The 27,510-nt window shown below is 33.1% G+C and overlaps 2 protein-coding genes across 3 annotated transcripts in view; one reads left to right on the top strand and one right to left on the bottom strand.

The window, feature by feature from the left end:
* The window catches only part of Syx7 (syntaxin 7), a 24,245-nt gene extending 11,268 nt beyond the window's left edge, over nucleotides 1-12,977 (bottom strand). The window contains exons 1-2 of one of the 2 annotated variants that reach the window (XM_088260186.1): nucleotides 12,729-12,977; nucleotides 886-955 (exon numbers count right to left, since the gene is read on the bottom strand). In XM_088260186.1, coding sequence (XP_088116312.1) covers nucleotides 886-947 — 62 coding nt within the window. In that variant the 5' untranslated portion in view covers nucleotides 948-955; nucleotides 12,729-12,977. Of the gene's footprint in view, nucleotides 1-885; nucleotides 956-5,572; nucleotides 5,895-12,728 lie in introns of those variants that run through there. The other variant, XM_088260185.1, reaches the window with a different exon arrangement.
* On the top strand, nucleotides 7,485-27,510 carry PAN3 (Poly(A) specific ribonuclease subunit PAN3). The gene is made up of 14 exons (XM_088260183.1): nucleotides 7,485-7,617; nucleotides 10,214-10,313; nucleotides 11,128-11,202; nucleotides 14,579-14,713; nucleotides 17,241-17,460; nucleotides 17,688-17,786; nucleotides 18,334-18,576; nucleotides 18,743-18,867; nucleotides 19,857-19,978; nucleotides 22,088-22,211; nucleotides 23,525-23,664; nucleotides 24,261-24,452; nucleotides 24,575-24,737; nucleotides 25,735-27,510. Exons 2-14 carry the CDS (start codon nucleotides 10,227-10,229, stop codon nucleotides 25,846-25,848), a joined length of 1,839 nt encoding a protein of 612 aa, XP_088116309.1. The 5' UTR covers nucleotides 7,485-7,617; nucleotides 10,214-10,226; the 3' UTR covers nucleotides 25,849-27,510.

Here is a 27,510-nt window from a genome sequence, read left to right as displayed (position 1 = left end):
GGAATTGTACTAGCTTGTGTATATTGGCACAGCTATCTGATTGTTTGACTGAAGAAAAATGCATTGTACAAATTGGTAAATTTTATATGTAAATATAAAGATTTTAATTTAAAAAACTAACTAACTAACCATCACGCCGCTTTCCGCAGGGATAGGCAGAGAGAATAGAGCGCCACACCACTCTGTCCTTGCAAACATTCTTCGCCTCTTCCACGTTCATGCATCTCCTCATACATACCCGCCGATTGTTACGACTCCTAACCTGACCACTTTCAAGTATTTGGCATACCTGATCGTGCCATGTTTTTCTCGGTCTTCCTCTGCTTCTTTTCCCGCTAACATTCGCCTCATAAATTTGTTTTACCATTCTTTACTCACTCATTCGTTCTACATGTCCAAACCATCTCAACACACCTTTCTTAATTTTATCCATAATGCTTATCTCAGCTTTGCATTCCTTCCTTATTTCACTATTCGTACATCTATCATACATCGTTTTGTCGCACATTCTTCTGATAGATCGCATTTCGACTGCATTCAGTCTACTTTCATCCTTCTTTTGCCAACTCCATGTTTCACTTCCATACATTAGAGTTGGAACCAGGACTCCGTTGTGCACTGCCAGTTTAGCTTCCGCTGATAGGTTTTATTTGCTATAACTGATTTCAGTGCACCATTCACTTTGTTCCCAGCATTCACTCTCCTTTCTATGTCTTTATATGATTTTTATTTATAAATACAAAATTTATAATGGGGAAAATTAGTGCCCTAACTAGTCGAGTTTTTGTGGCCAAAGAGATGGTCTTATGTCTCCAAATTTTATCCAATCTGGTATTTAATAAATAAGGTGATAACATTTTTAAAAAATAATAATGCAATACTTACAACTGGTTGCGGATGTCATTGGAATCTTGGGTAGTATTGAGTTGGTTAACCATTTTCTGCATTGACGAAACTATAACAAACAAAATCAACGCGTAAGTGTATAATCTAATAAACCTTTCTTTAAACCTTTATCCGCACCCCAATGGTGCATAGGGCACTGCATCATATAAACGCATCACTTATATTTATTTGACCCCCCCCCCCCTCCTGGGAATCAAACAAGGGACCTCCAGTACAGTAGCCAAACGTGCTGACCATTACACTACGGAGAAGGACAATCTAATAAATACTGCATATTATTTTTTGACATCTCATAAAAGATGAAGAAGAATACGGAAGTCTGGGCATTTCCACATTCTTCTTCATCTTTGATGAAATGTCAAAAAATAATATGAAAAATAACTGCTATAACTGGAGATAATCCAGATCTGTGAACAAGTATTTGGACACACTCAAAATGTTGTAAATACTGCATGTTTACACTTTAATCATTCACACGCATTGGGTCAAATTTGAACATGACTTTTGACACTGCACTTGTACTGCCTGGGTTTTCTATGTTACCCGCATGTTGAGAAGTCTACGTAACTCTTTGTGTGAAGTAATCACGAGAGTGGCTCGATGGTTTGGGGGGCACATACGCAATGACTCTAATCTTTAATTATGAAACTACGCAAAGCGTTAGTTTATACGTTCCGGATAGTTACCTAAGACAGTTTCTAGTTTTCTAGTATTAGTTTATTTAGTACTAACAGTACTTGGCAACGTTTTACTGTTGCTAAGTCTAGTTCGATGATGACAACAAAATATTTAAAAATATTATTTATAATATATTTATTGATTTGGCATTTAATTTTTAGAACTCCATTTTAATTTATGTATTAATTTTTAAATCAAACACAGATTTTTTGAGTCTACTAAGTTATGTTTTACTAACAAAAACACATTAAAAAATTATATTGTGACAATTGTTTCACCTAGTTATGTCATTTTCAAATGAATGTCCATTCGTTTGAGTTTTCATTCATTTGAAAATGCCATAATTAGGCGAAAAATTGTCACAATATTAATTTTTCATGTGTTTTTGTTAATAAAATACAACTTAGACTCAAAAAATCTGTGTTTGATTTAAAAATTAATACACAAATTATTTATAACATACTAGATGTATCCCGCGACTTGCTCTATATCAGTCTGGTTATATGAAAAATAAATAAAATAGCACACTTTTTTTTAACCCTTATCCGCACCCGATTGTGCATAGGGCATGCATCATATAAACGGAGCGTTATTTTGATCAATAACATATGAAGGGAAGGTGATCAACCCTCCGCTTCAAGCACCAGTCCTGGGTAATATTGAATAAATATTAGTGTGAAAAATCACTTATATTTATTTGAACCCCCCCCCCCCCCCTGGGAATGAAATCCGGGACCTCCAGCACGGTAGCCGAGCGTGCTGAGCATTACACTACAGAGGTGGACAAATTTTACATGTTTGGACATTTCTAGCATGTTTAATTTCAACAATGCTTGTCAAGCAATAAAAAAATGTATAACAATGCAATTAAAAAACGCGAAATGATAAATAAGTCAAAATTAATATAAAACAAGGTTTTACTTATTTTAGGGCCTGGTAAAATATTTATTGTTTCGAAAGGGTTCCATTTCACCAAAAAATAAGGACAACTGGTCTAAGGGATAATATTCTCTTCTTTTGTCAAGTCCTCACTGTGTCGCACACACCGCTAGATTGTAATAGGGGTAGCTGTGTAAATCTTGAAAGTTATGTAGCTCGGTCTGCGAGTGAAAATATTTTCAATTTATATTCGATGCGATGTCCAGTAGAGATGCGCAGGTTCGTTGTAGTTCCAATTCGTTGTCCAGTGGGCGTAGCGATGGTCAAATCCCAGAAGATTCCGAAGTCAGTAGTGGCGAAGGGTCGGTGGAGTTGAAGTAAAACGCAGAGCTCGGTGTCCGTGAAGTCTAACGATATATTTATTAAAAAAACACATCTATTTATATGCGTACGGAGGTAATCTCTCCGTATGGAGGTCCCCCTGTTGCTCGCGCGCACGACCCCCACTACCTTCTACTAGGTCCCCATTGGCCTCAGCGTAAGTAGTAGGAGCCACGCCCCCTTTTCTCATTCAGTTCGTCTAGTTTCACTGTTGGGGTGACCGCTCGGATAGTCACTCCGTACCATGTTTTTATATTGATTATTACATACATTTTCTTAAATTTCATAATATTACATACTAATACATTAATTCTTATTTATTATATATGCTTTTAGCTCGACGTATGAGGAGCTGAAGAGGACTTCCGAAAATAGGCAAGAATGGCAAAAGAGATGCCATCTGTTGCTACAGACCAATCCGCAGGATTGAGACCAGAGAGAGAGATTTACGCTAATTGTTAATCTTATAAATACGGTCCTTTTGAGGGACGCGTGCCCAGCTGATCGTCCGTTACACTCACATTAGTATTGAGAAATGCACTCATGCAAAATGGTGTGATTCATACGCCATTGGTTTAAGTGCATTTGTAATGGCTCTAAACTAAGAACTACGTGGACTATGAACTGTAAATAATGACAGTACAATTCAGTCCTTTCTCAGGAACATATGGAGGAAATTAGAAGGTGTTTGTACTGCATCATTTACGATTCAACTAGTGAATCATTCCTACAATGAATTACCTTGAGACAATTTAAATTCATTAGCTCGGGTATTACTGCATTTAAAAACACCAATTGCCATTTTATTTTGTGTGCCAGAATTATTATCAATACATTGTTTACGGTGTGCACATATGTGTGCGTTTCAGAAACCTTACGTTGCTGCGGTGTGCACATTTTTGTGTATTTTGGTAACCTTCAACATCATAAACAATAAATACATTTTAAATGCGTTATTTGTCATATTTGCTTTTCTGTCTAGCGGATCGGTGTCTCATTAATATAAAAATATTATCGATTATTTTTCTGTCATTTGATCTAATTCCAAACAATTGTCAGACCCGCACTCCTCTATGGCTCCGAATGCTGGACGATGTGTAACATTACTCAGATGGTCAGCTGGAATGTCCCTTAGAGACAAAATAAATAGCCTGGGTGTAACTGACATCAAAAGTAAGGTAGAGGAAGGGCAATTGAGATGATATGGGCACATAGGACGTAGAGAACCTGAACATATTGTAAACCAGGCGATCGCCATGGATGCTGTAGAAAAATAACACGATTTGAAGGCATGACCTAGGCGACGTTATATATGATAGAAGGACCTACAACCTGAAGACAAGGAGAGCTGACCCTAACAGTCTACAAAGACGATAAGTTGGGATGGAGCCAGAAAGAAGATCTAATATCAATGTTTTATTATAATTCATTATAATTGTCATTTGAACCAATTTATCCTAACAAACTAATGAATGAATGAATGAGAAATCCATTTTATTTCAGGGAAATACCAGGTGTACATAAGGTTTTGCCAGTTTTCGTGGTAAGGTGCGTCTTGGGATCCATAGAATCTTATAGACCCCAAGAATCAAACCCAGGACGTCAAACATAGTAACGCGAGATTGCTAAGCAATGGAGGCAAAGAAACACATTTAGATCCATGTCTACAACATTTTGAGTGTGTCCAAATACTTGTTCACAAAATCTGGATTATCTCCAATTACAGGAGTTAAAAAGCTTCTTTACATCTCACCAATAGATGTCTCTAGTGAAGTTCTAGTGATTCAAGAACAAGGTTTCTAAATTGGTTCATATGTATAGAACTTCCATGAATTTGAGTAGTGTGGAGCGAGTGTTTTTGCCTAGAATTTTCACTCATGAATTACATGAAATTATAGTAACTTTAAACATAAAGAGTAAATCCACTCACCAGTAGGCATAGGCTATGAAACTTTTAAAGTTGAAGCCTGAGTAGGGACATGATAAACGGTGTTGCATAAGCCGTAGCTAGATTTCAGAGTCACTTGGACGTTAGGTAATTCAAAAAAAAAAAATTGAGTAGTGTGGTTGTCAATAATGGGTAGAATTGGTGAATGTTACACGTGGGTAAAGTGATCACTTAAACCAGCCTATGACGGTCGTCAGCCCCGTAAATGCCCAGACTTCCATATTCTTCTTCATCTTTGATGAGATGTCAAAAAATAATAGATCCATGTCAGTCAAATTAATTTAACTGAATTCGGAAGATGTAAAAAAATTATTTTTTGTTCTAAAGATACGTCGAAAAAATGTTGTATTATTGATTTAATATTTTGCAAAACCTTCTCAATCCATTTAAATCTTCACATGTTAAACCACAAGTGTATTATTCTGATAATTTTAGCCATGTGTTTTTTTTTCTTTGTGTACCTGATAACTGTGTTTCTAGATAGCATCCCATGTTTTTAAAGTAATTTGTATGTATGTTTGGTCAAACGTATGTCAATAATGTTTGACCAAACACACATAGGTAAGCTAATATTACGAATGCTTTGTTTCTTGAAACCTTAGATGGCATTAAATGCTAAAAATAACAAAGGAACGCGGCGCCGTAGCAATTACAAAAATCAATAATAATTGTCGATAATAGATAAGCAAACTCATTACGCGGCGCGCCCGGAAAACAATGTCAATATGCCAGGAATTGCCCGCTTGTCTTTGAGTTATGTGGAAAATAAAAAACACGTACCATTTTGGGATATCTTCTGTATATTGCTCTCAATAGTCCGAGACAATTTCTGAAAATCTTGTTGGATGACAGTCCCAGTAAATCTATCGGAATGAAAGCTCTCCATATTCACAAACAAAAAAGTATCGAGTCAAGGTGCAATTAAATTAACGATAAGTCACAAGACAGAATGGTCAACGCGTCGTTTACTAATTATAATAAAAAATTAGGAAAGAGTGATGGTAATTGAAATTACAATCCCGAGCAATTAGTCACTAATTTCCGTCAGCTTGCTGAAGTGACAGATCACAAATGACAACCATAGACTATATTTATTTAAAGTGATGATAATAAGGCCCCCACATAAACAATAAAATTGGCTAATCTCATCGCGATCGACTGGCAATACCGATCACAGACAACAAACTGTAATATCAGTATACACAAATATGTAAGTATGGCGGTCTACCCCAGCGATTGTATTTGCCTAGAATTTTTACTCATGAATTACATGAAATTATAGGGACACGATGAGTGATATAACATAAGCCTCTAAAACTTTAGGTTATTTAAAATATATGGTCTTTCCTGTGTTTTCGAAATCGAAACCTAGCCAAACAGTTTAAATAATTTGCAATACTCAGATAACCTGATAATATTACAAAAAGGTGATTAACTTCAAATTTGGGTTTCGAAGTTATATAGATTGTTTTCATATTTGATAAAATGTTTCTGTCAGAATTTGTAAATTCGGACCCTCTTTATTTTGTTTTCAATAACCGCTGTTACGAAAATATTTAAAAATTGACATACTTATTTTTTTTCAAAGAATATGTGTATTTAACTTCGTTAGGCCTTATTTATTTATTCAATCCATAGTAAAATTACTTATTTAACTTTTATGTTTAAACTCAAAATGTAAAAAAAATAACAGTTTTAAACAACTAATGACTTTAATGGAATTACGATATAAAACTTTTTTTGGAACATTCCTCGTAGCGGTGCGCCAGAGCGCACCGCCATGCCGCCCTTATGCTGAAGTAGGAGAAAAGTAGGTGGGGAGAAGGGGGGGGGGGGTTAGTTACCCCCTTCTTTTGATCGTCTCTTCTACATTAACGTCATTCAAGTTATTTAAAATTCTTTCTAATGTCTGATGTTTGGCCGTATCCAATATTTTTCAGTTTTTTGGGTGCACGTTGAATCTCATGTTGTCATTTTCTTTTTCTTAAAGAATTGAATTTAACGGACTTTATGATTCTATTCTTTAACATTCAAATTCAACTTCAACCATATATCACTGGCAGAAATATTTTTAAAAAATCATAAAATTAGGTGGTACCTAGTTCAAATTCTAAATTTCTTTTTTCTTTGATTTTAAAGGGGCAAAACGATAAAATAGTGCTTAATGATTTAAAAATAATAAGTGTGAATTATCAACACAATGTTATAATTCTCGTTATCTAAAAACATAATGTCAACGTTTCTTTTTTGTCCATATTTACGTCATGATTTCTACCCGATGTAAGGGTAATTGAGGAGTGGATGGGTCACGTCGAGGAACACCTGTTCACATACTCCCTGTACACATTTTTAGTATAGGTTGGATTTACAAAGCGAGAGATTTTGTTGGGGTCGTTTCCTATATTTTTGCTGCAGACAATATACAATGAAAATGTCGGTTGTTTGGTATTTTTTTCTCTATACAGCGGGGGCCAAATCTTATATACATAGATTTCACAAAAAAATGCAAAATGGCGATTAAAATTTAAGGATTTTTTTAGTTGCCAAAAAATGTTTGAACCCCAGTTTAAGGAAACCGATTTTAAATAATATGTTTTATCAAGGGTTACGTTCATTTCTTAAGAAGCGGTCGAGTTTGATTTTATTGATTTTGTCTATGGAACCACCGGTTGGGATACGAGTTCCATTTGGCAACACAGTCTAGACCGGTCGATACAGAAAGCGAGAACGGGTCTGCAAGCGCAACTGCTGTCAACTAGCTGCTTTGTTTTAACAAGTCAAACAATCATAATAACAGACGAATCGCTTCCTGACTGATCGCAACGGTAAGTCAATAATTATTTCCTTCGAAAAATATGGTATAATATGTATAAAATGAGATGTTTGAGAATACACCCTGTGTCTAATATTTCTTATTGTTACATTTTTACTACAGGACGCCACACACAATATTGTGAATATTTTTGGATTGCATCTATTTAATAACATTATGTCAATTCTTTACAATAATGAATGAACAATCACAGCACAGCATCTTCTTTGTTGTCGCATTACGCATAAAATATGCTATTTTTTTGTCGCAGGCACAGTAAATGTTTTGGGACATCTTCTCAATATGTTTTCAATCATTAATGAAAATGTATGATTTCCGCCTAATTGACTACAAATTCCAACGTTTTTACGGTTCAATGTTTACGTTCTTTTATGTTTATCATGTGAGTTTGAATATTAGTATATAAAACAGTTTACTGTGTAAAAAATATGGCACCTGACTTGTAAATATAGAATCCATGTTTGTTTTAAAATCAATATATCAGTCTAGTCCATCAATTCTCGAATTATTATCAAAGGTATTATGAAGCATAGTTTGTTGTTTATTAAACTTAAAAAATTGTTAGTTAGTTAGCAAACTGTTTCTAGGAATTCATTTAGATTACAAACTTTAGAAAAGAAAAAAATATTGTGGGATTATTTTGGGTTTTCCTTAACATATCATTTCCGTATGGACATTTTGTTAAGAGCTACTAGTTTTTTTGTTGTTGTATGAAATGCTGTTTAAAGTAGTACATGCTTTTGGCCACCATACTAGAGTTTATGGGTAGAAATATTTTTTTCACTAATATTTAATTTTATTATCTTGGACTGGCCTGATGAGCAGGACTGATAGTCTTGCCATCCCATAAGTGATGATCAATAAAACACTGCCTCAACTCGAGTCAGTGCCCTATATAATTATCATCACGCGAATAAGAAAACAGTGGAAATTGACAGCTAACAAACAAACTGATGATTCTTAACAGTTTCAATCACCATGAATCAGAGATTAAAACATATACTTTTGACACAAAGTTTACCCATAACCATTTAACTTGTGCATGGTTTCATATCGACGGCCCCTACGTAAAGTACTCTATCGGCAAATCTGTTACTTTACAGGGGAGAGCTTAAAAGATTTTTTCAACAATTTTTTATTATTAATTAACGGTTTTATCTGAAATTTTAAACTAGTATTAAACATTCAAAAACATGATAAAACAATGTATTCAGTCGTTTTAAAACTTTATGCTTTGTCAAAATTAAGTAGTTAATTTAATTAAGTAGTTAGTTAAATTAAGAGTTCAGTTGATTTCGAAAATTCGATGTAGATAGCGTCTTATACTCCTGAAAACTATGCGTAATTTATTTTATATATATTTTTTGTTTGTTTATATTTGTAGATAATGGTCAGTTCATAACATACACCTAATATCTCAAAATTTACAAAAATGTAGTTATAGCACTTTACGTAGGGCACGTCGATATAATGTAAGACCGTAAATTTTATCGATGACTGTTAAAATCTAGTTATATTGATCAAATATCACGGTTGGGACTCACGCGAGTATGGCATTTCCGTAGTTAGCATATGACCGGACGCTACACATAGTCGGGATTAGGCTTTAGACCACGGACTCTACCATATCGCTCACTCCTTTCAAGAACGTCTAACATCAAAAAACTTGATTTTTCAGGAGAATGTTTTTAAAGTTTAAAAATATAATACAATGTATCAAAAATAAATATCAAGCCACTTATTGAACTTTTTAGTGTGCAACAGATCTTTTTAGGTAAAACCTGAAGGTTTTTTCTCCATTTGAAAAATATTTAATATATTTCAAAAAATAATTAAACAATTACTTTTCTTCGAAATGCAAAAACAACACTTTCTACCCTGTAGCAGGTAAATATTAAGTTAAAAACAAGCCTCTTTTGCTGGGATATCGTAAATTTTCTGGGCATTCTGAAAACATGTACAACTGAAAATTGTCGATTTTTGATTTATGACATTCTTGAAAGGAGTGAGCGATATGTGATTATATTTATTTAAATATTCTATGTATGAAAATGGGTCAATTTTAGTATGTAGTCTAAATTAATTGGTATTTAATAGTATTACTGTCCAATAATACTATCAAGTAACGACAGTCATACCTAATAAAGATCTTTATCCAACAACCTTATATTTACAACCTTCTTTAATTTATTTTGACCCCCTATGAATTAGAACACGGGACCTCCAGCATGGTAGCTAAACACGCTAACATTTTAACATTTTTAATCTGCTGAATTTTTATATTTTTATTAAGGAAACTTGCATTCCAGATTCTGTTTACTGTTTCTGTTAACAAATTACGGTGTAAAAATGCAATTGTTATGTTTGTAAACTATTTCACAATATTTTTTACTGTAAAAGGTCATATTTCTGTTATTTTGAAGATTTATCACTGCGAAATGAACGAACAAATAAAAAATCTTGTATCAAAGAAAAAAACCCTGTTTTGGGGATTATCTATATTGTTAGATTCCCAACATTGTTTTATGAAAGTTTGAATGCATTTTTGTTAGTACATATTAGTAACCAACTTAAAAAACAATTTCCAGGAAAAATCTCACAATGGACCCTTCCATGTATGGATTTTCGCCCGGAATGTCTTCCACTCCTTGCATGATACCGCAAGAATCGAAACTTAACACGTACATGGTAAGTTCAAAGTCATATCAAGTTAATTATCTTGTTTATATTCATTTCAAGATCATAATAGTGTTTTTTTTATCCATTTAATATAGTTACATTTTTAAGTACAACATAATACAATTTCTAAACATTTATACATATGGCAAACTTATAGTTTTAGATTCGCTGTGCCTCTCCAAAAAAGAGACTGAGCTCTTGTGCTTGGAGAGGGACTTACACTCAAGGTTTAATGTTTTATATAATTAATGGTATAAAAGTTTTTTTAATTTTTTTTTTCAAGATTTTCATGTAATGGGCATTAATTTTTTTCTTAAGAATTTTTATATCTTCAATTTTTTCAATTTCTTTAGGCAGTTTATTAATAATGTGTAAATTGTAATTAACAGACTTCAGAGGGGAAAGGTATTTCTACCCGTTTGGTTGATTGATGTTTAAGGACGGGGAAGGGAATTTTAACCTTCTGTGCCGGCCTCATTTCAAAGGCAGAAAATAATATATCCAATATTTTTATATGAATATTATATACCAATCTTTTTGTCGAGGTCTTAATTCTATGTACGTAATTATCAAATCCTGTTGGCAGCGGTCCGCAGGCGTCAAAAATACCCATTTTTAATTTAAGTTTTACTTAGTAAATACCAGTATTTCTTAAAATCGTGGTATTAAAAGATTGGAAGAAATAGTGGTATTTACCAAGTAAAACTCAAATTAAAAATGTTTAGATTTTACCACAAAGTGACTGCTGAATCAATCAATGAAAAAAGTTTTAAAAAATACCCATCTGAAATGTTTTAAAATTGTAATATGAATTTGTTTTCAGAACCGGGGTAATCCTCCAGCTGCAGTACAGCCCATCGGGAGGATGGTTTCCACATCTCCACCAAATATTCAACCCGTAAGTTTAGTCAGTTTATTGCTATGCTTAATTGTTCAATGCCGCCTCTAGTGCAATGGTCAGCATGCTCGCCTACCTTACAGGAGGTCCCGGGTTTGATTCCTAGGGGAAGGTGTCAAATGAATATATATGAGATTTTTTCACTCTAACATTTATTCAATATTACCCTGGGCTGGTACCTAAAGTGGAGGGCAGATCACCTTTCCTTCTTGTGTTAACAATCAAGATAACTCTGCGTTTATATGATGCAGTACCCTATGCACCATCGGGTGCGGATGAAAGTTTGAAGAATGAAGAAGAAGATACTGAATTTATATAGAATGTTTGAAATGCTCTGTTATTTATAGCTTTTATTCTACACAAGCGGTACATTCATTCCGATTTTAGGAAACGATCTTTCGAGATAACGAAATGAACTGCGAATCGAATCATAAATACATAACTATTTCCATATAAAAATAATTACACCAAAAATTATGTACATGAAATTTCAGAAACGTTTACACTTTCTGCTAACATTGTAATATGGACTTTTTTTCCATTTCATCATAAAAATAGTTGCAAATAAATTATATAATAGATTTTAAAACTGATGTTTTAAAAATCTAAAAATTCAAGAAATATTCATTCACACCGCAACTCATTATTCATTTCTTAACATAGAAGAAGAATATGAGAGTCTGGTATTTACAGGGTTAACGACCTGTCATAGGCTGGTTTAAGTAATCACTTTACACATCGCTCACTCCTTTCAAGAACGTCATAAATCAAAAAACTTGATTTTTCAGGAGAACGTTTTTAAAGTTTAAAAATAAAATACAAAGTATTAAAAATAAATATCAAGCCACTTATTGAACTTTTTATTGTGCAACAGATCTTTTTAGGTAAAACCTAAATGTTTTTTCTCCATTTGAAAAATATTTAGTATATTAAAAAAATAATTAAACAATACCTTTTCTTCAAAATGCAAAGACAAAACTTTCTGCCCTGTAGCGGGTAAATATTAAGTTAAAAATATGCCTCTTTTGCTTGGATATAGTACATTTTCTGGGCATTCCGAAAACATGGACAACTGAAAATTTACGATTTTTGATTTATGACATTCTTGAAAGGAGTGAGCGACATGTGTAACATTCGCCGTTTTACCCATTCACCTTCTTTCAAATGCTAATTCTCAGCACCATCAATCGTTGACTTAGGTAACTTTTTTGTTTAGCGGAGACCTCCATGAAATGTTTGTAAGATTCTTCGCGATTTATTTATTTGAATATATTTTATTATCCCTGTAAATATGCAGACTTCATATTCTTTGTCATCTGTGTTGAGATATCAATGTAAATAACTCCTAAGTGGACAAACCCAGATTTGAAAAGATTTTTGATTAAATTTTACTTTTTTAAATATAAATGTTTGAAAAGATTATAAATAAACTTTTCCAGATTTGTAAAGATCATAATTAAATTTTACTTATTTTATATATAAAAGTGTTTGCTCCCATATTTTAAAAAGATGTATAAGTTACAAACCTTTACTGGTACCAATAGTTTTGCTTTTGGTTGAACTCCAATGTACGGTACAGTTATTCTGTGTAAGAAGTTTGATAGATGAATATTTAGATCTGTTAACTATTAGGATCGTATCACTTTTCTCCGAAGAAAAATAACAGGAAATATCCCGGTCTGTCTACTGGTCGCTTGCAAATACCAAACAAGAATAAAATGGCTACAACAAGCTGCCTGTGACAACCCTCATATCTCGCTATTAAACGTATTCATACCGATATCCCGTCATAATTTATAAAAATAAATTAATTGAAATTCTGAGAGATAATAACCATTAGGGTTCTAAGATTCTATGTACCGACAATGATGTCAGTGTATTTTGGCAGCCGAGCTTCAAGTCGCGATTTGTCATTAATTTTCACAAATTCCAGTAACTTTTAGTTAAAAATAAAAACACTTTTTTTCTAAATACTTATTGTTTTCACCCTTACGATATCAGATTCGTCCAATAGTCATGTTGAAAGTGCACAAAGATGTCAAATTTCAGTAACTTTAAGTGAAAAATAAAAACACATTTTTTCTAAATACCTATTGTTTTCACCCTTACGATGTCAGATTCGTCCAATAGTCATGTTGAAAGTGCACAAAGATGTCAAATTTCAGTAACTTTAACTGAAAAATAAAAACACTTTTTTTCTAAATACCTATTGTTTTCACCCTTACGATGTCAGATTCGTCCAATAGTCATGTTGAAAGTGTACAAAGATGTTTGTTATACCCAAAATAGTGATAGCGACAATAAATTAGTATGTTTTGACACCAATCAATCGGAGGATGATTGATGGTGTCCTAACACATCCTTGTGAATGATAATTTTCTATTTTTTCTCAAATTTAATTAATTTTTAAATATATATAGATATGTTTCTTACAAAATGCAGTTTTATTAGTAGTTTAATATGTTCTCCACCGATACCAGGAAGAAATATTAAAATCGGTTAATATTTGTGAAAAATATTGTTGATTTTGTACACACTTACCATTTTTGCAATAAAAAAATCTTCAGTAATTAAAAAAAAAAACTCAGCACTGAAACGGTTAAATTGCATCTCAGACTGATAAAATTATCTTCATATAATGTCTGTTGACAACATTTTGCTCTATCAGCATTTTAACATAAATTGAAACACAGCATATATTGCTAGCAGATATTGACCACTATTAATACATTGATGTCATTGCTTCTTCTTTCATTTCACTGATAGGCAAATTCTCTAAAATTCTCGATGTAACATCATGGAAAAATACCAGCTTATTCCAATATTAGGATTGATAAAAAATTGAGGAAAAAAAGTCAAATAAGTTAATTGATCACACCATTATCAATTTAAAGGTCGAAACTATTCTAATTACAAAAAGTACCCACCAGTAGTAATTTTTTTTCTTAATAAAAATAAAAATTCTTATTTCATCAAAATTTATTGTCCCCTTCAAATTAGGCTCTATCAAGTGCAATACAGCTACGCAATGATGATTGACTGGGATATTGATAAAAACCAAAGTATGGCACGCACGCACACACTGGAAAATATTTGTGTACTGGTGATTCTATCGCCGATTTTTATTTATTTCCACAAATTATTTATTTCCATCACTGCAAATGAATAACTTTATATAATAATACTTTTATGTAATACGTATTACATTACGGAAGAATACAAAAAATGTGAGCCTATATTTATTTTATGTTATATTGATATTCGCATTTTGAAAGTCGAGTTGTAGTAAATACATATCACCGAGAGGGAAATGTTAACGATACACATCATGAGAGAAAATCTAATGTAACTATTGATAAAACTTTTTGATTTTCAGATAAGTGTGGATTTCATCCCCTCGAGCTTTTATTCCAGTCTCGAAGAGCTGGGACACTCTCCCAAGGATCCTACTCCCATCCATAACATGGTTGCACCTCAGATGATGGCTGCTCCAGCGACCCAAGTTCACCAGGTAAATTATGAACACCTTGATAATATTCGCATAATGTCCACTAATACCTCAGATAACCAATAACATACTAATCAATAATTTGGCTAATTAATAATTTTTTGCAAGGTTTTCTCACCGACTACACAATTCGGACTAAGCCATGAACCCCCAGTTCAATCATTAGCGAATATGCACCAACCCACTTCAGAGTCGTACGGATATACTGCGGTATTATTCGTCTTTACTCTATCGTTGTTCAGCTATCCTTCAACCTTACTAGGCCTTCGATGTTATTTAACCTTCTGTGCTATTTACCCTTGTTATTTGGCTTTGCTTTGGTGTTATTCCATCCTACTTAAATGTTATTCCACCCTACTTTGCGTTGTTCATCCCTTTTCCCCCATCGTTCCGCTCCCAGGCGGGACACATGGACAACTGCATCCCTACTCTACTACTGTTCACTCCCACCTTGTGCATCCTCCTCACTCCCGTGCTATTCAGCCTTTTATGTTATTTGGCTTTGCTGCAGTTTTATTTAGCCCTACTTTGATGCTACATATATGTCCTTACTTTTTTGTTATCCCCCCTTCTTTTGAGTTATTTATTTATTCATTTACACACTCAGTCCATTGAATTGTAAGAAATCTAAACATAGATAAGAGAACCACAATATCGAGACAAGGTCTGGGTCATCTATTTGTGATTGTTTTAAATTAATAGATCCAGACTTGAGTTTACATTATGATTTCACAAAACATGCGTATCGAAAAATAAAGAAAACAATTATCACAAAATGAATTTTTTTTTTTAAACAATAAAATACAATTTAGTAAACTCAAAAAATCAGTGTTTGATTTAACATTTAATATTATAGATAAATCAAAAACGAGTTCTACAAATGAAACGCCTAATCTATAAATAAAACATAGGAACATAACACCAAAACATATTCTTTCAGTGATCACGAAACCTTATTTATCCCTGTAACGATAATACATTAGTGAGACCAACATATTTTGAGTAAAGTAATCGTGTCGATAATTTATTATTGACTCAATTTTAATATTCGAGTAGTTTCCCATATCCAAGCCAACTATCCAAAGCAACATTTTTTAGGAAACAATCCCTACTTTACTGTTATTTGCCCTTTTATAGGTGTTGTTACCTCTATTTAGCACTATTCATCCCATTTTTCTGTTGTGTGCCCCTTATTTTAGTTCTATTCACTCCTGCATCGTTGTAAATCGTACCTACTTTGGTGTTATTCACTCCTACTTTGATGTTATTGAATCCCACTTTGGTGTTGTTCATTCCCACTTTGATGTTGTTCTACCTTGCTCTATCTGTGTCCTGAATGAAGATGCTGCATGAATATTCTCGTACCAATCAATTCCTACTCGGAATCTCCTACTCACCGAGATGTTACTGTATTTATAATAAATACAGTAAGACTTTGTATTTGCATTTTTAGTACCAATATCAGAAATGTATCAAACAATGGAGTTGTACAATTTTTAATTGCTGCAAAACCTTAATTTAATATCGCTCATTTTGATTTTATTTTTCCGTTTAAATTTTCATTTCACTTTCATATATTTCTTGCAAACAAAACCCCAATTTATCCCATTTAAAACCCCAAAACAGCATTAGAAAAAAGCTCTTCTCTCCTACCGTGTTTATTATTTTTCATATACATACATACTTTACATACGTTTAAGAAAATTCAACTTTGCAGTCTTAAAAAATGTGTGTTAATTAATTCTACATTTGCATGCATCGATATTAGATGCAGCATTTTTTTGTTCCAAATGCATACCGTTAACAAATGAAAAAGTAAACATTGTATATTTAAAATAGAGATCGTCATGGTCGACATTGTAGGGGGGGGGGGGGAAATTGTATTGATTTATATGATGGTTAGAGAGGAATATGATTTTTAGGACAAAATCCAGGAAAACTTAAGAATTGGGAACGTAAAAACAAGGTTTTACTGTATTTGTTTTTATTTCACTGTATTTAAAAATTTATTATACATGTAGTTTCAAATATTGTTTTTATTTTTTTATTTGTCTACTCTTGATGAATTCCATTTTAGTTCATTTATGACTTACAAAATAACATTGTTATAAATCTAATTGATATATAACTTAATCATAATATCGGCTGCTTTTAAAGCAAACAGCTTCTCTCTCAATAGTAATTAATGCTAAAAACTACCTACTTAATAATTTAAAAAGGATCGCAGTTAGCAAAACTTGAGGAGTCTCAAGTTATAGGCTAAGGAATCTGGAATAGTAAAATAATCGAAACACTTTTAATTACGGACTACCCAACTGAATGACTTTTCTAAAAGATCGTTATTAAAAATGTTTCGTAATTATTTTGTGAGTTATAAAATGGCAAATCACAATGTTAGTACGTCAAATATTAATTACAATTATGTATACTGTATTTTATTCCATTTACAGGTAATCATCTTGTGTGTTTGTACATGAAAAAAAGATTTTATACAGCTGAATTCTTGAAATTGACGGGTTTTTTTTTCCAGGAGAACGTTGGGGGTACTACATATTTCTATTCAACTAGCGCTGCTGACAATCTTGGTGGCGTACAAGATGCTATAGCGAGCGGACCGTCAACTTCGTCCGCCCAGTACGCAATGCCACAGATGTATGGACCGGGCCCGTCGCACATGCCTCCCATGCCGATAAATGTGCCTCCCCCCATCCCGACGACTATACCTACCATCCCGACAAATGTCAATTCGGGTAAGTTCGTCATTTATCAACCATTCACATATTAACACTCTCCTTATCATTCATCGTTCACTTTATGTAGTAACACTTTAAGGAGAGTGTTATATTACCATACCACAAAATTAACAAAACATATTCACTAGTCAGACCCGCTAGGTTGTTTGTACTGCAAAGCAGCATTGTATACGGAGAGCCGTAGAAAATTGAAATGATGGTAATAGCATGTTACTTTTTCTCAGGTTTGGCTGCGTTGTTCCACACTCCGGAAATTTTACGTGCGGAAATAGCGCTTAAGAATGAGATTGCGCTTCTACAACCCGCACCTCACTTGTATCCTGGTAAAGTTTAACATTTTTTATCTCTGTCCCAGTAGGATGATATATCCGTTTATTATTACTAAACATATCAATATAAACAATACTAAAACATAATTTATGCACTGATTATTTAAATCTGTAAATAAATAAGGGTTAAATCAATGAATTCCAATCTAGATATTTATTTATAGATTTGGTGTTTAATTTGTAGATTACCTAAGAACCTTGCATTGTATATCTATATAAGGACCGTCTTTCCATATGACCTTCACATTTGTTTGAAAACGCCATAAATAGGCAAAACAATTGTCACAAAATTAATTTTTATGTGTTTTTTAACAAACAAAAAAAATCAGTGTTTGATTTAACATTTAATACATAAATCTAATCTAGATATTTTGCCGCCCAGACAATTGAATCTTAAGTGATGTCACAGCTACTTTGGACTGGTCAATATGTCTCCATCTTGATCAAGATAGTGCTACATCAATTCGACGCTTTAGTGAGTAAGCATAAGGGTTGGAAGAAATATGACATTTTTAAAACATTAACCTTTAACATTTTTTAGGTCTCGCTACCATGGTTGAACATTATGTGGATCTGATTCCCATGGACGATATCTGCGGGCCGATCTCCACATACCGTGGCACTCACCGACAGTCCGGCCAGCTGTTTATCCTGCGACGTCTGCACGACTTCAGGCTGTCGTCCACCAAGTTCCCGATGCTCATCGACAGGTGGAAGGGTCTCACGCACCCCAACGTGGTCCAGCTTCGCGAGGTCTTCACCACTAAGGAGTTCAACGACCACTGTAAGAGTTTTTGCTATCATGGATATTAGTTAAACATTAAATTCTCAAGTATCAATTTGGACACTTTGGATGTTTCAATTCTCTCGAATGAGTTGTTATTTTACTAAATAGTAAATAAATTTGCTGTTTTTATTGTTTGGTTTTCTAATACTCGCGTTATTTCCAGCCTTGATCTTTGTGTATGAATACCACGCCGGATCCACAACTTTGTTGAGTAAGTATTTGTGCGGCGTGAACGCTAGTGACTCCTTCTCGAGCGACCCTAACGCTCCCCAGCCGTATTCACACCAGGTAAATACAATTCTGGCTAACCTAACCGACACCTCCATAATGTCATTTTGACACTTTTCTCTCCTAACAAACCCTGAAAGGCATCAATCTAATTAACATATAATATAGTTTTGTTTAGATTCACCGCGTACATTTAAATCCCCACTTAACGTTGCTCCTCTTAATGTTGTTACACAATAGTTTTGGGATTCCACCAAAATGACATGCTACTACTACTACCATCACGCCGTTTCCCGCAGGGGTAGGCAGAGAGGATGGAATGCCACACTCTTCTGTCCTGACATACACTCCTCGCCTCCTTCACATCCATACATCTAGTCATACATGCCCTCCGATTACGCAGACTTTTGACACCGCCAGATTTTAGATTCTGATTGATCTGATTGTGCCAAGTCTTACAAATTACATGCGGTGACAAAATTCCACAAAATCATGATTTTATTGCTGCAATATGTTTTACAACACATGTTTCGCAGTACATCTAATATAATCACAGTATATAACCTATCTATAACAGTCGCACAGCGGACACATTTCGCTCACTCCTTTCAAGAACGTCATAAATAAAAAAACTTGATTTCTCAGGAGAACGTTTTTAAAGTTTTAAAATATAATACAATATATCAAAAATAAATATCAATCCACGTACCGAACTTTTTACTGTGCAACAGATCTTTCTAAGTAAAACCTGAAGGTTTTTTCTCCATTTGAAAAATATTAAGTATATTTACAAAAATAATTAAACAATACCTTTTCTTCAAAATGCAAAAACAACACTTTCTGCCCTATGGCGGGTAAATATTAAGTTAAAAATATGCCGCTTTTGCTGGGATATAGTACATTTTCTGGGCATTATGAAAACATGCACAACTGAAAATTGACAATTTTTGATTTATGACGTTCTTGAAAGGAGTGAGCGATTTGTGTAGTGTCTCAGATGTACGATAAATGCGTTTTAAAATTTACAAACATACTTTTTTTGTCAACAGAAAAATACGATGCTGCGAGCTACACACGGCACAAACATACTACCCGAATCGACAATATGGAGTCTGTTGATTCAGATAACTGCAGCTCTGAGAACCATACACTCGTCGGGACTAGCTTGCAGGTAGAAATGTTCAAACATACAAAGAAATCTTAATGAAAACATCATTTGCCATGCGTGTTTAATTGCATTCTATGCGCATCCGACATTCTAACACTCGCAATGCCTGAAATCACATTCAATGCGTTCAAAACTTTAATATTTACTCAAATTCCCATTTGTTAATATGTAGTAAGAAAAACAAGATAAATTTTTTATTACATCTCAGCAGAAAAAAAAATAAAATCAGAAATATTTCCCAAGCACAGTAGGTGCTTTAACCTTTTATACTCTTATCTCAAACAATGCAAAACAAGTGCAATAAATCCATTTACTTTGTAAACAGAATAGTAATTAATATAAACTGTTGCAGATATGTAACCCCGAGTGTCAATAGTTTATGAAAGTTCATCATCATATTCAGTGCATTGTGCAGTTTATTATAAGATAATTTATACGAGAGTAATGACTTTCTGTACTTTGTACTTATAAATGCGGTTTTGTACCTAAATATTCCTCTTGCCAACAGGCTAGGCATTATACAGGTCTTATATCGCTCACTCCTTTCAAGAACGTCATAAATCAAAATACTTGATTTTTCAGGAGAACGATTGTAAAGTTTAAAAATATAACACAATGTATTAAAAATAAATATCAAGCCACTTTTTGAACTTTTTACTGTGCAACAGATCTTTTTAGGTAAAACCTGAAGGTTTTTTCTACATTTGAAAAATATTTAATTTAACTATAAAAATAATTAAGCAATACATTTTCTTCAAAATGCGAAAACAACATTTTCTGCCCTGTAGCGGGTAAATATTAAGTTAAAAATATGCCTCTTTTGCTGGGATATAGTACATTTTCTAGGCATTCCAAAAACATGCACAACTGAAAATTGACAATTTTTTATTTATGACGTTCTTGAAAAGAGTGAGCGATATGTCATCCACAAAGTACAGATGCATTCATTTTCACCATTTACATCCGACATGGGCGATTGAATATTAAAAACAAAAAAAATAAAAAACAACTTCTTAACAAGATGTTGTTACTTAATTTGGTTTTTGAATTTAATCATTTAAAGCTGATAACGCCAATTGTATAAATTTGGTTGCGAATTGCGTTTTTCTAACTCCTGATATATTTGAAAAAAGATAACCATCCCATCCCAACTATGTTCTGTAAATTGATAATAAGTAACAAATACCATTCCGATTGATAACAGTAAAAGTAACAGTTACATATTAGACACATCTCTAATTTTCATATATTTATGCTCCTTGGAGATCAGTCAACAAGTTTGAAATGAACTAATATGGAAAAAATAGTTCAAGTGGACCATTCAAGAAATAAAATTACAAAAGAGAGCTATGCAACTCTCTGTCAAAAGCAGAAATTTGAAGATTCGCCGCAAGTTCTGGAGTGGTAATCAAATGAATATAGACCTATAACCATCATGATAGGCAGATATTGCCAATATTGCTGCAAAGGAGTGGTTGAGAAAGGTCCAGAACCACAAGGAATGCGATAAACATTTTCAATGTATATACTCAACATTTATAGTGTATTTTTATAATTTTGGTTGACTATAAAGCGGGGCATAACTGAGAAACAGAATGTTGCTTAAAAAATTACTTTGTTTTTTTTTATATGAGTCTGAAAAGCCTTCTAGCATGTGGTGATACAGTTGTAACGTCACGGACTTGATAAGTGGTAAAACATCATTTTGACATCATTCAAAATCAAAATAAAACAATTCACTTCAAAAATATAATTGTTTTTTTCAATTATGACAATTTTTATAAAGATGGTATTCTGTGATGGCTTTTATTTGTAGTATTTTATAAATAAAATGATAAGATGGCTGGTATTGGGTGAAAGCACTCGGGACAATAAATATGTGGATGTGTATCAAGTATTCCTTATATGTATTTTGTTTGTACAACAGTGCGAATAAATGTCAATGTATTTTCCATGTTTTCTTTGCTTATTTTTGTATTAGGGTATATTGAATGAATTGCGAAAATAATTTGAATATTGCAATACTTTTGTTGGCAGTGTTTGTGTTGAAGACCAACATAATGCGTGTGAAATGTTAACAGATAAATACAGGTAAGCTTTTGGATGTTTTAGGAATTTGGATTCGAATAGGGTGATTGTCTGCGGGTACCGCGCGCGAATCTCTTGGTGCGGCTTGGAAGAAGTTGCGGGAGCCGTCGGAGGAGCTCCCCCTAGCACCAATGAGGCGATTGACCAGGTAATTACTATGCATCATTGCTTATTTAATAGAAATTAGCTTAATCTTAAAAGCTTATTAGTTGATCTTAAGGTATCACAGCTTATTGTCAAAAAATGATCCATCATCCTGCAAAATTTTTGGCAACCATTCACTCTTCATCCATGTAGCAACTAAGATACCCACCATAGATGTCTCTTGTACAGTCTATCAAGTTCAAGAACTGTATCGAGTTTAATCAATATATTTAGAAGTTCCAAGAATTTGTGAATGTTAAATAGCCTATGACGGTCTTAAGCCCTGTAAATGCCCAGACTTCCATATTCTTCTTCACCTATGTTAGGATTTCAAAAAATAATGTAACATACAAGTAGTTGTTGACATACGAGCTATGTGACTGTTGGACGTGACTAGCACTCGTATACTTCATTATTTTTGCAATTTAAAGATTTCCCACGTTTATCGGAACTGATTGTGGTCATAAGTCGTAACAATTATCTACACTTTTATAATAGACAAAATATTGCAATAGGCCGCCAAATTGGTGACTAGTCTACAATGATGTTGACTTTATTGATTTGTTTTGTTTTTAAGTGGAAAATTTTAGTGCGGGGAAATACATAGTTCTACGAGTACAGTGAAACCTCTTTCTATCGTTTTTAAAGGGACCTATTAAAATAAACTATGAATGCGGGAAAACAATGAATGCGGGATTAAGAGGTCAATACGCAAATATCAAAGTAAAGATACCATCCTCCCAATCTGCATAACCATTCGTAGGCTAAAATTCTAAGAAGAATACATGTTTCAGATGCAAATGTATTTATTTAAAAAAATATACAAACCTGAAGAGAATTTTAAAAAATACTTATGTTTTTAACTGTTTTATTTTCGTAAGTCAATAGTATATTTTCGGCTTTGCAAATAGTATTTTTTTCAGCATCGGTTATTGAATGTGCGCTGTAGAAAGTTTTCTTTCAAAGAGTGTGCACGCTTCTGGAAATGCAGGTACAGGCAGCGGCTCCTTTTCATCAATATCGACCTCTCTTGCTATCCAAGCTTTCGATAGTTTCTATCCCATACTTTGCTGTTGAATGTAAGAAAATTGGAAATAATGTTAAAAAACAGACAAAATGTATCAAATATGCAGCTTAATTCGAACGATAAATGCGGTAAATGGTGATAGAGAAACGATCGATGCGGTTTAGTTTAGTATGAAATCAAGTCGGGATAGAAGAAATAAACAACACATCCAGGAAAACGATTATTTGAGGAACAATAGATAGAGGTTTCACTGTATAAACGTTTGCATCATTTCTCTTCTCGTTTTGCAGGCCCAGCAAGAGGACTTGATGCAACTGGGTAGGATTGTTCTGTCTCTGGTGTGCCGGACCCCTCTCAATCCCAACCTGTCTCACATTCACCTGGATGTACTCAATAGGTCCTATTCGCAAGATCTCAAAAACGTTGTCCTGTAAGAACCTTTTTTCTACCATTTAGAAACTAACTGCCATTTTAATCAAACATATCGCTCACTCCTTTCAAGAACGTCATAAAATCAAAAATTGTCAATTTTCAGTTGTGCATGTTTTCGGAATGCCCAGAAAATGTACTATATCCCAGTAAAAGCGGCATATTTTTAACTTAATATTTACCCGCTACAGGGCAGAAAGTGTTGATTTTGAATTATGAAGAAAAGGTATTGTTTAATTATTTTTTTAAATGTACTAAATATTTTTCAAATGGAGAAAAAACCTTCAGGTTTTACATGAAAAGATCTGTTGCACAGTAAAAAGTTCAATAAGTGGCTTGATATTTATTTTTAATATGTTGTATTATATTTTTAAACTTTAAAAACGTTTTCCTGAAAAATCAAGTTTTTTGATTTATGACGTTCTCGAAAGGAGTGAGCGGTATAAGTTCGCTAACTAGATATACTCAAGTTTTCATAAATGTAACTGCTAGATATTTGCTCAATTATTATTTTTACAATTATTAGCGCCTTTCTGGCTCAAGCAAAATGTTAGGTGAAACATTGCAACCGAATGACTGAAATATTTTTGTTTTTAGCTATCTGCTGTCGATGACTATTCACAAGAGTGTGACCGACCTGATGCCCATGATTGGAGCCCGATTCTATGTTCAGATCGAGGCTCTCCAGCTCAGATCTGATGCCTTGGAACAGCTGATGTCTACGGAGCTCGACAACGCTAGGCATTACAGGCTGCTTGTCAAGTTGGCCACTATCAACGAACGACCCGAGTTAGTACATTCTAGGCTGGCGCTTTCTTACTAATCACAAGAAAACACATCATTTGTGAAATATTTCAGTATTCTGGTCCTCTTAATCTTGAAAAATATCAATATATTTTAATTTGGTTTAGATTCAATATGGATGGGTCCTGGGCCGAAACCGGCGACAGATACATGTTAAAGCTCTTCCGAGACTACTTATTCCACGCTGTGACTCCGGATGGCCGACCGTGGATCGATCATGCCCATCTCACTTTCTGCCTCAACCAACTGGATGTTGGTACTAAATCCAGGGTTGGTAGCTCTCTCTACACCATTAATTATTAACCGAATGATGATTCAAGCGACCCCTTTTTTCATATTCACAACTATAGTAAAAGTCTGTTAATTTGAAATTTAAGGGGGTGGGAATTTTGAAAAATAAATGAAAAATAAAAATCACAAAAATATATTTGACTTTACGCCGCATTTTTTCTTAATATCAATGTAATCTTGTTTATCTTGTCTTGCTTATTTTTGTAAAAAAAAATATATAAATTTTTAAGCGAAATAACTAATAAACTGATTAATTTTTAGAGATTAAATAGTAAAATTTCATCAAAAAAATAAGATTGCGCTGACTGTATATCTAAATTGTAGATTTGCAGAAATACATAACTCGAAAATTTAATAAACAAATTGACTTTCGAACTTAAAACAGTAAAATTTAAACATTAAAATAAGTCACACTAATTGCAAAACAAATTTCAAAATATGGGCCATTTTTTCTTAATGTCAAAGTAAAATTTTATAGAAATATTTATGCAAATTTAAAAAAAATAAATAAATGAGTGCAAAATAATGAGAACTAATATACAAATTGACTTTTAAAATAGTGAAATTCAAATATAATAATCCCATCACACTGATTGTATGTCAACATTCAGTTTTGCCCTTTCGCGAAACTCTACATGGCTGGCAGACAGTAATTTTCAAAATATACAAGTGTTCATTAATTCGGAAAACTAAACCGAATGACTTTAAACAGTAAAATTTAAACTTTGAAATAAGATCACTGATTGTTTATAAATTGTATAATTATTTTTCAATTTTAAAAAAATTACAGAATATGCGAAATTTTGAATTTGGGGACCTTGAAAATTACAAATGAATTTATATTTTTTTTTTATTTTACTTTATATCTAGAACAGCTGTAATTTTTTTTTCAACATTTTCTGCAGCGAAATGTTTTTTTTGTTCAATTTTATTGTGTGCTTTAGTTTGATTTTGTTTTTTATATAAAATGTTCTAGCTGCAACTGATGTCACGAGATGAACAGAGCGTTTTGGTGGTATCGTTTTTGGAGCTCAAGCAGTGCCTGGAACACGCCTTCGCAGAAATCGTCCAAGCATCTGGCTGCATTTAAAGGCGGCCTCCATTCTAACAAGCAGCAGGAAGCCGCACTGTACCCCTCCGATAACAATACTAAATCTTTTCCAAAAACTTCTGAATACATTCATTCAAATCCTTTTTTTCCACTTTTTTCTGATCAGTTCATTTATGGTTTTTTATTTTGATTTTTATTTATTTGAAATTTAACACAACTTTTTGTTTTGGTACAATTTATTACGAAGACTCAATTTGGGGACCTGTAAAATGGCGAGAGTTACCAATAATCCTTGTTCTAATTAACGGACTTTTACCGCAAGTTGTACGAAGTCTTGTACCTATTATTTAGTATTATAAAAAAGTATTACTATGCTATATTACTTTTCTTTTTTTTTTTAGTTAACTGTAATTGAAAAATAATACACAGTAAATTACATTTATTATTTTTTTGTGAATATTTAGTTGTACAATAGTACAACTAAATGTTATCACAGTATATTTCCATCGAGAAATATCAATTAAAAAAATGCATAAGACCAACTCATTAAAAATTAAATGGTCAAATTTTTATTTTTTCAATTAAGTATACATTGCGGTCTTTATGTGGTCCGTTTTTGTATCATACACTATTCATTCATGTCTTCGTACCATTATGATTTATTTATTTTTATTTCTTATTTTACATTTATTGTACCCATTGATCTGTATTGACTGAAGTTATGTAATTCAGTATATCAGTATGTATTTAGTTTTGTTCAAACTATTTTTATTTTTCTTCAGCATTAATATATGCATACGTAGTACGAAGACAATATAAAATAAGCATAATCCGGTGTGAATCTTCAATTATTACGATAGTTGAGAATAAAAATACATAAATAGTTCGTTCATAAATTTCACTAAGAAATTGAGAATTAAAATTTAATAGTCGCTTCATTGCAATGGATGTGACGCTCTTTTGCTATTTGAATAGAATTAAGATCCTTCATGTGGTCAAACTAATCCCTCTCTAGTAGTTGTTTTACCGAATTTATGGTCAGAAGGGTTTTATACATAGTAAAATACAAACACTGCGCTGTTTGCTCGGCCATCCATTTTAAAATTTGTGCGAATTCTACATTCTGCGAAATTATAAACTAATTTCACTGTCTGACTCTAAAGGCATCGGGATTCTTCACTCAAATTTTGATCGGAAATATTAGATTTATATATTTTTACGAACTAAATTATATTTTGTATTTTAAAAGATTTATAAAATTTGTGATATGGTGGTAAGGCTGTCCAAACTCAAAACACAGTAAGGGACATTTTTTTGTAGTAGGTTTTTTTGCATTTTTGGACTAAGTAAATTCTACTTAGTCCAAAATTGCAAAAAAAAACGTACTACAAAAAAAATGTCCCTTACTATGTTTTAAATTTCGACAGCAGGGTACCCTCCTTATCCATCATTGTTCACTTTGTGTAATACCACTTCCAAAACTCTACATTGTGACTAACGGTTTCGGAATAACCATTACCTCATCAGGTCAACTATTGTCCATAGTTGTATTAACGGGGGAACGGTTATTCCAAATCCATTAGTCGTAAAAGAGACTTTCTGAAGTGGTATTATGCAAAGCGAACGATGAATGATATACAGTAGAATCGCGATATAAGTAATCGCGATATATCGAAAAATGACGTATATCGAAAAAAAAAA

Source organism: Brachycentrus maculatus, unplaced genomic scaffold (genome assembly GCF_059751285.1).
Source record: "Brachycentrus maculatus isolate JH-2025_06_01 unplaced genomic scaffold, ASM5975128v1 h1tg000126l, whole genome shotgun sequence".
In the NCBI taxonomy this organism is placed as follows: Eukaryota; Metazoa; Arthropoda; class Insecta; order Trichoptera; family Brachycentridae; genus Brachycentrus; species Brachycentrus maculatus.
Note: the sequence above shows the minus strand (reverse complement) of the source record. Positions and strands in the feature narration are given on the sequence as shown.

What these genes read in the sequence shown, in the direction of transcription:
- PAN3 (XM_088260183.1), top strand. Translation starts at nt 10,227, where the DNA reads ATGGACCCTTCCATGTATGGATTTTCGCCCGGAATGTCTTCCACTCCT. An exon ending in CTCCACCAAATATTCAACCC is followed by an intron (nt 11,203 to 14,578) that starts GTAAGTTTAGTC and finishes TTTGATTTTCAG; the next exon opens with ATAAGTGTGGATTTCATCCC. An exon ending in CGCACCTCACTTGTATCCTG is followed by an intron (nt 17,787 to 18,333) that starts GTAAAGTTTAAC and finishes AACATTTTTTAG; the next exon opens with GTCTCGCTACCATGGTTGAA.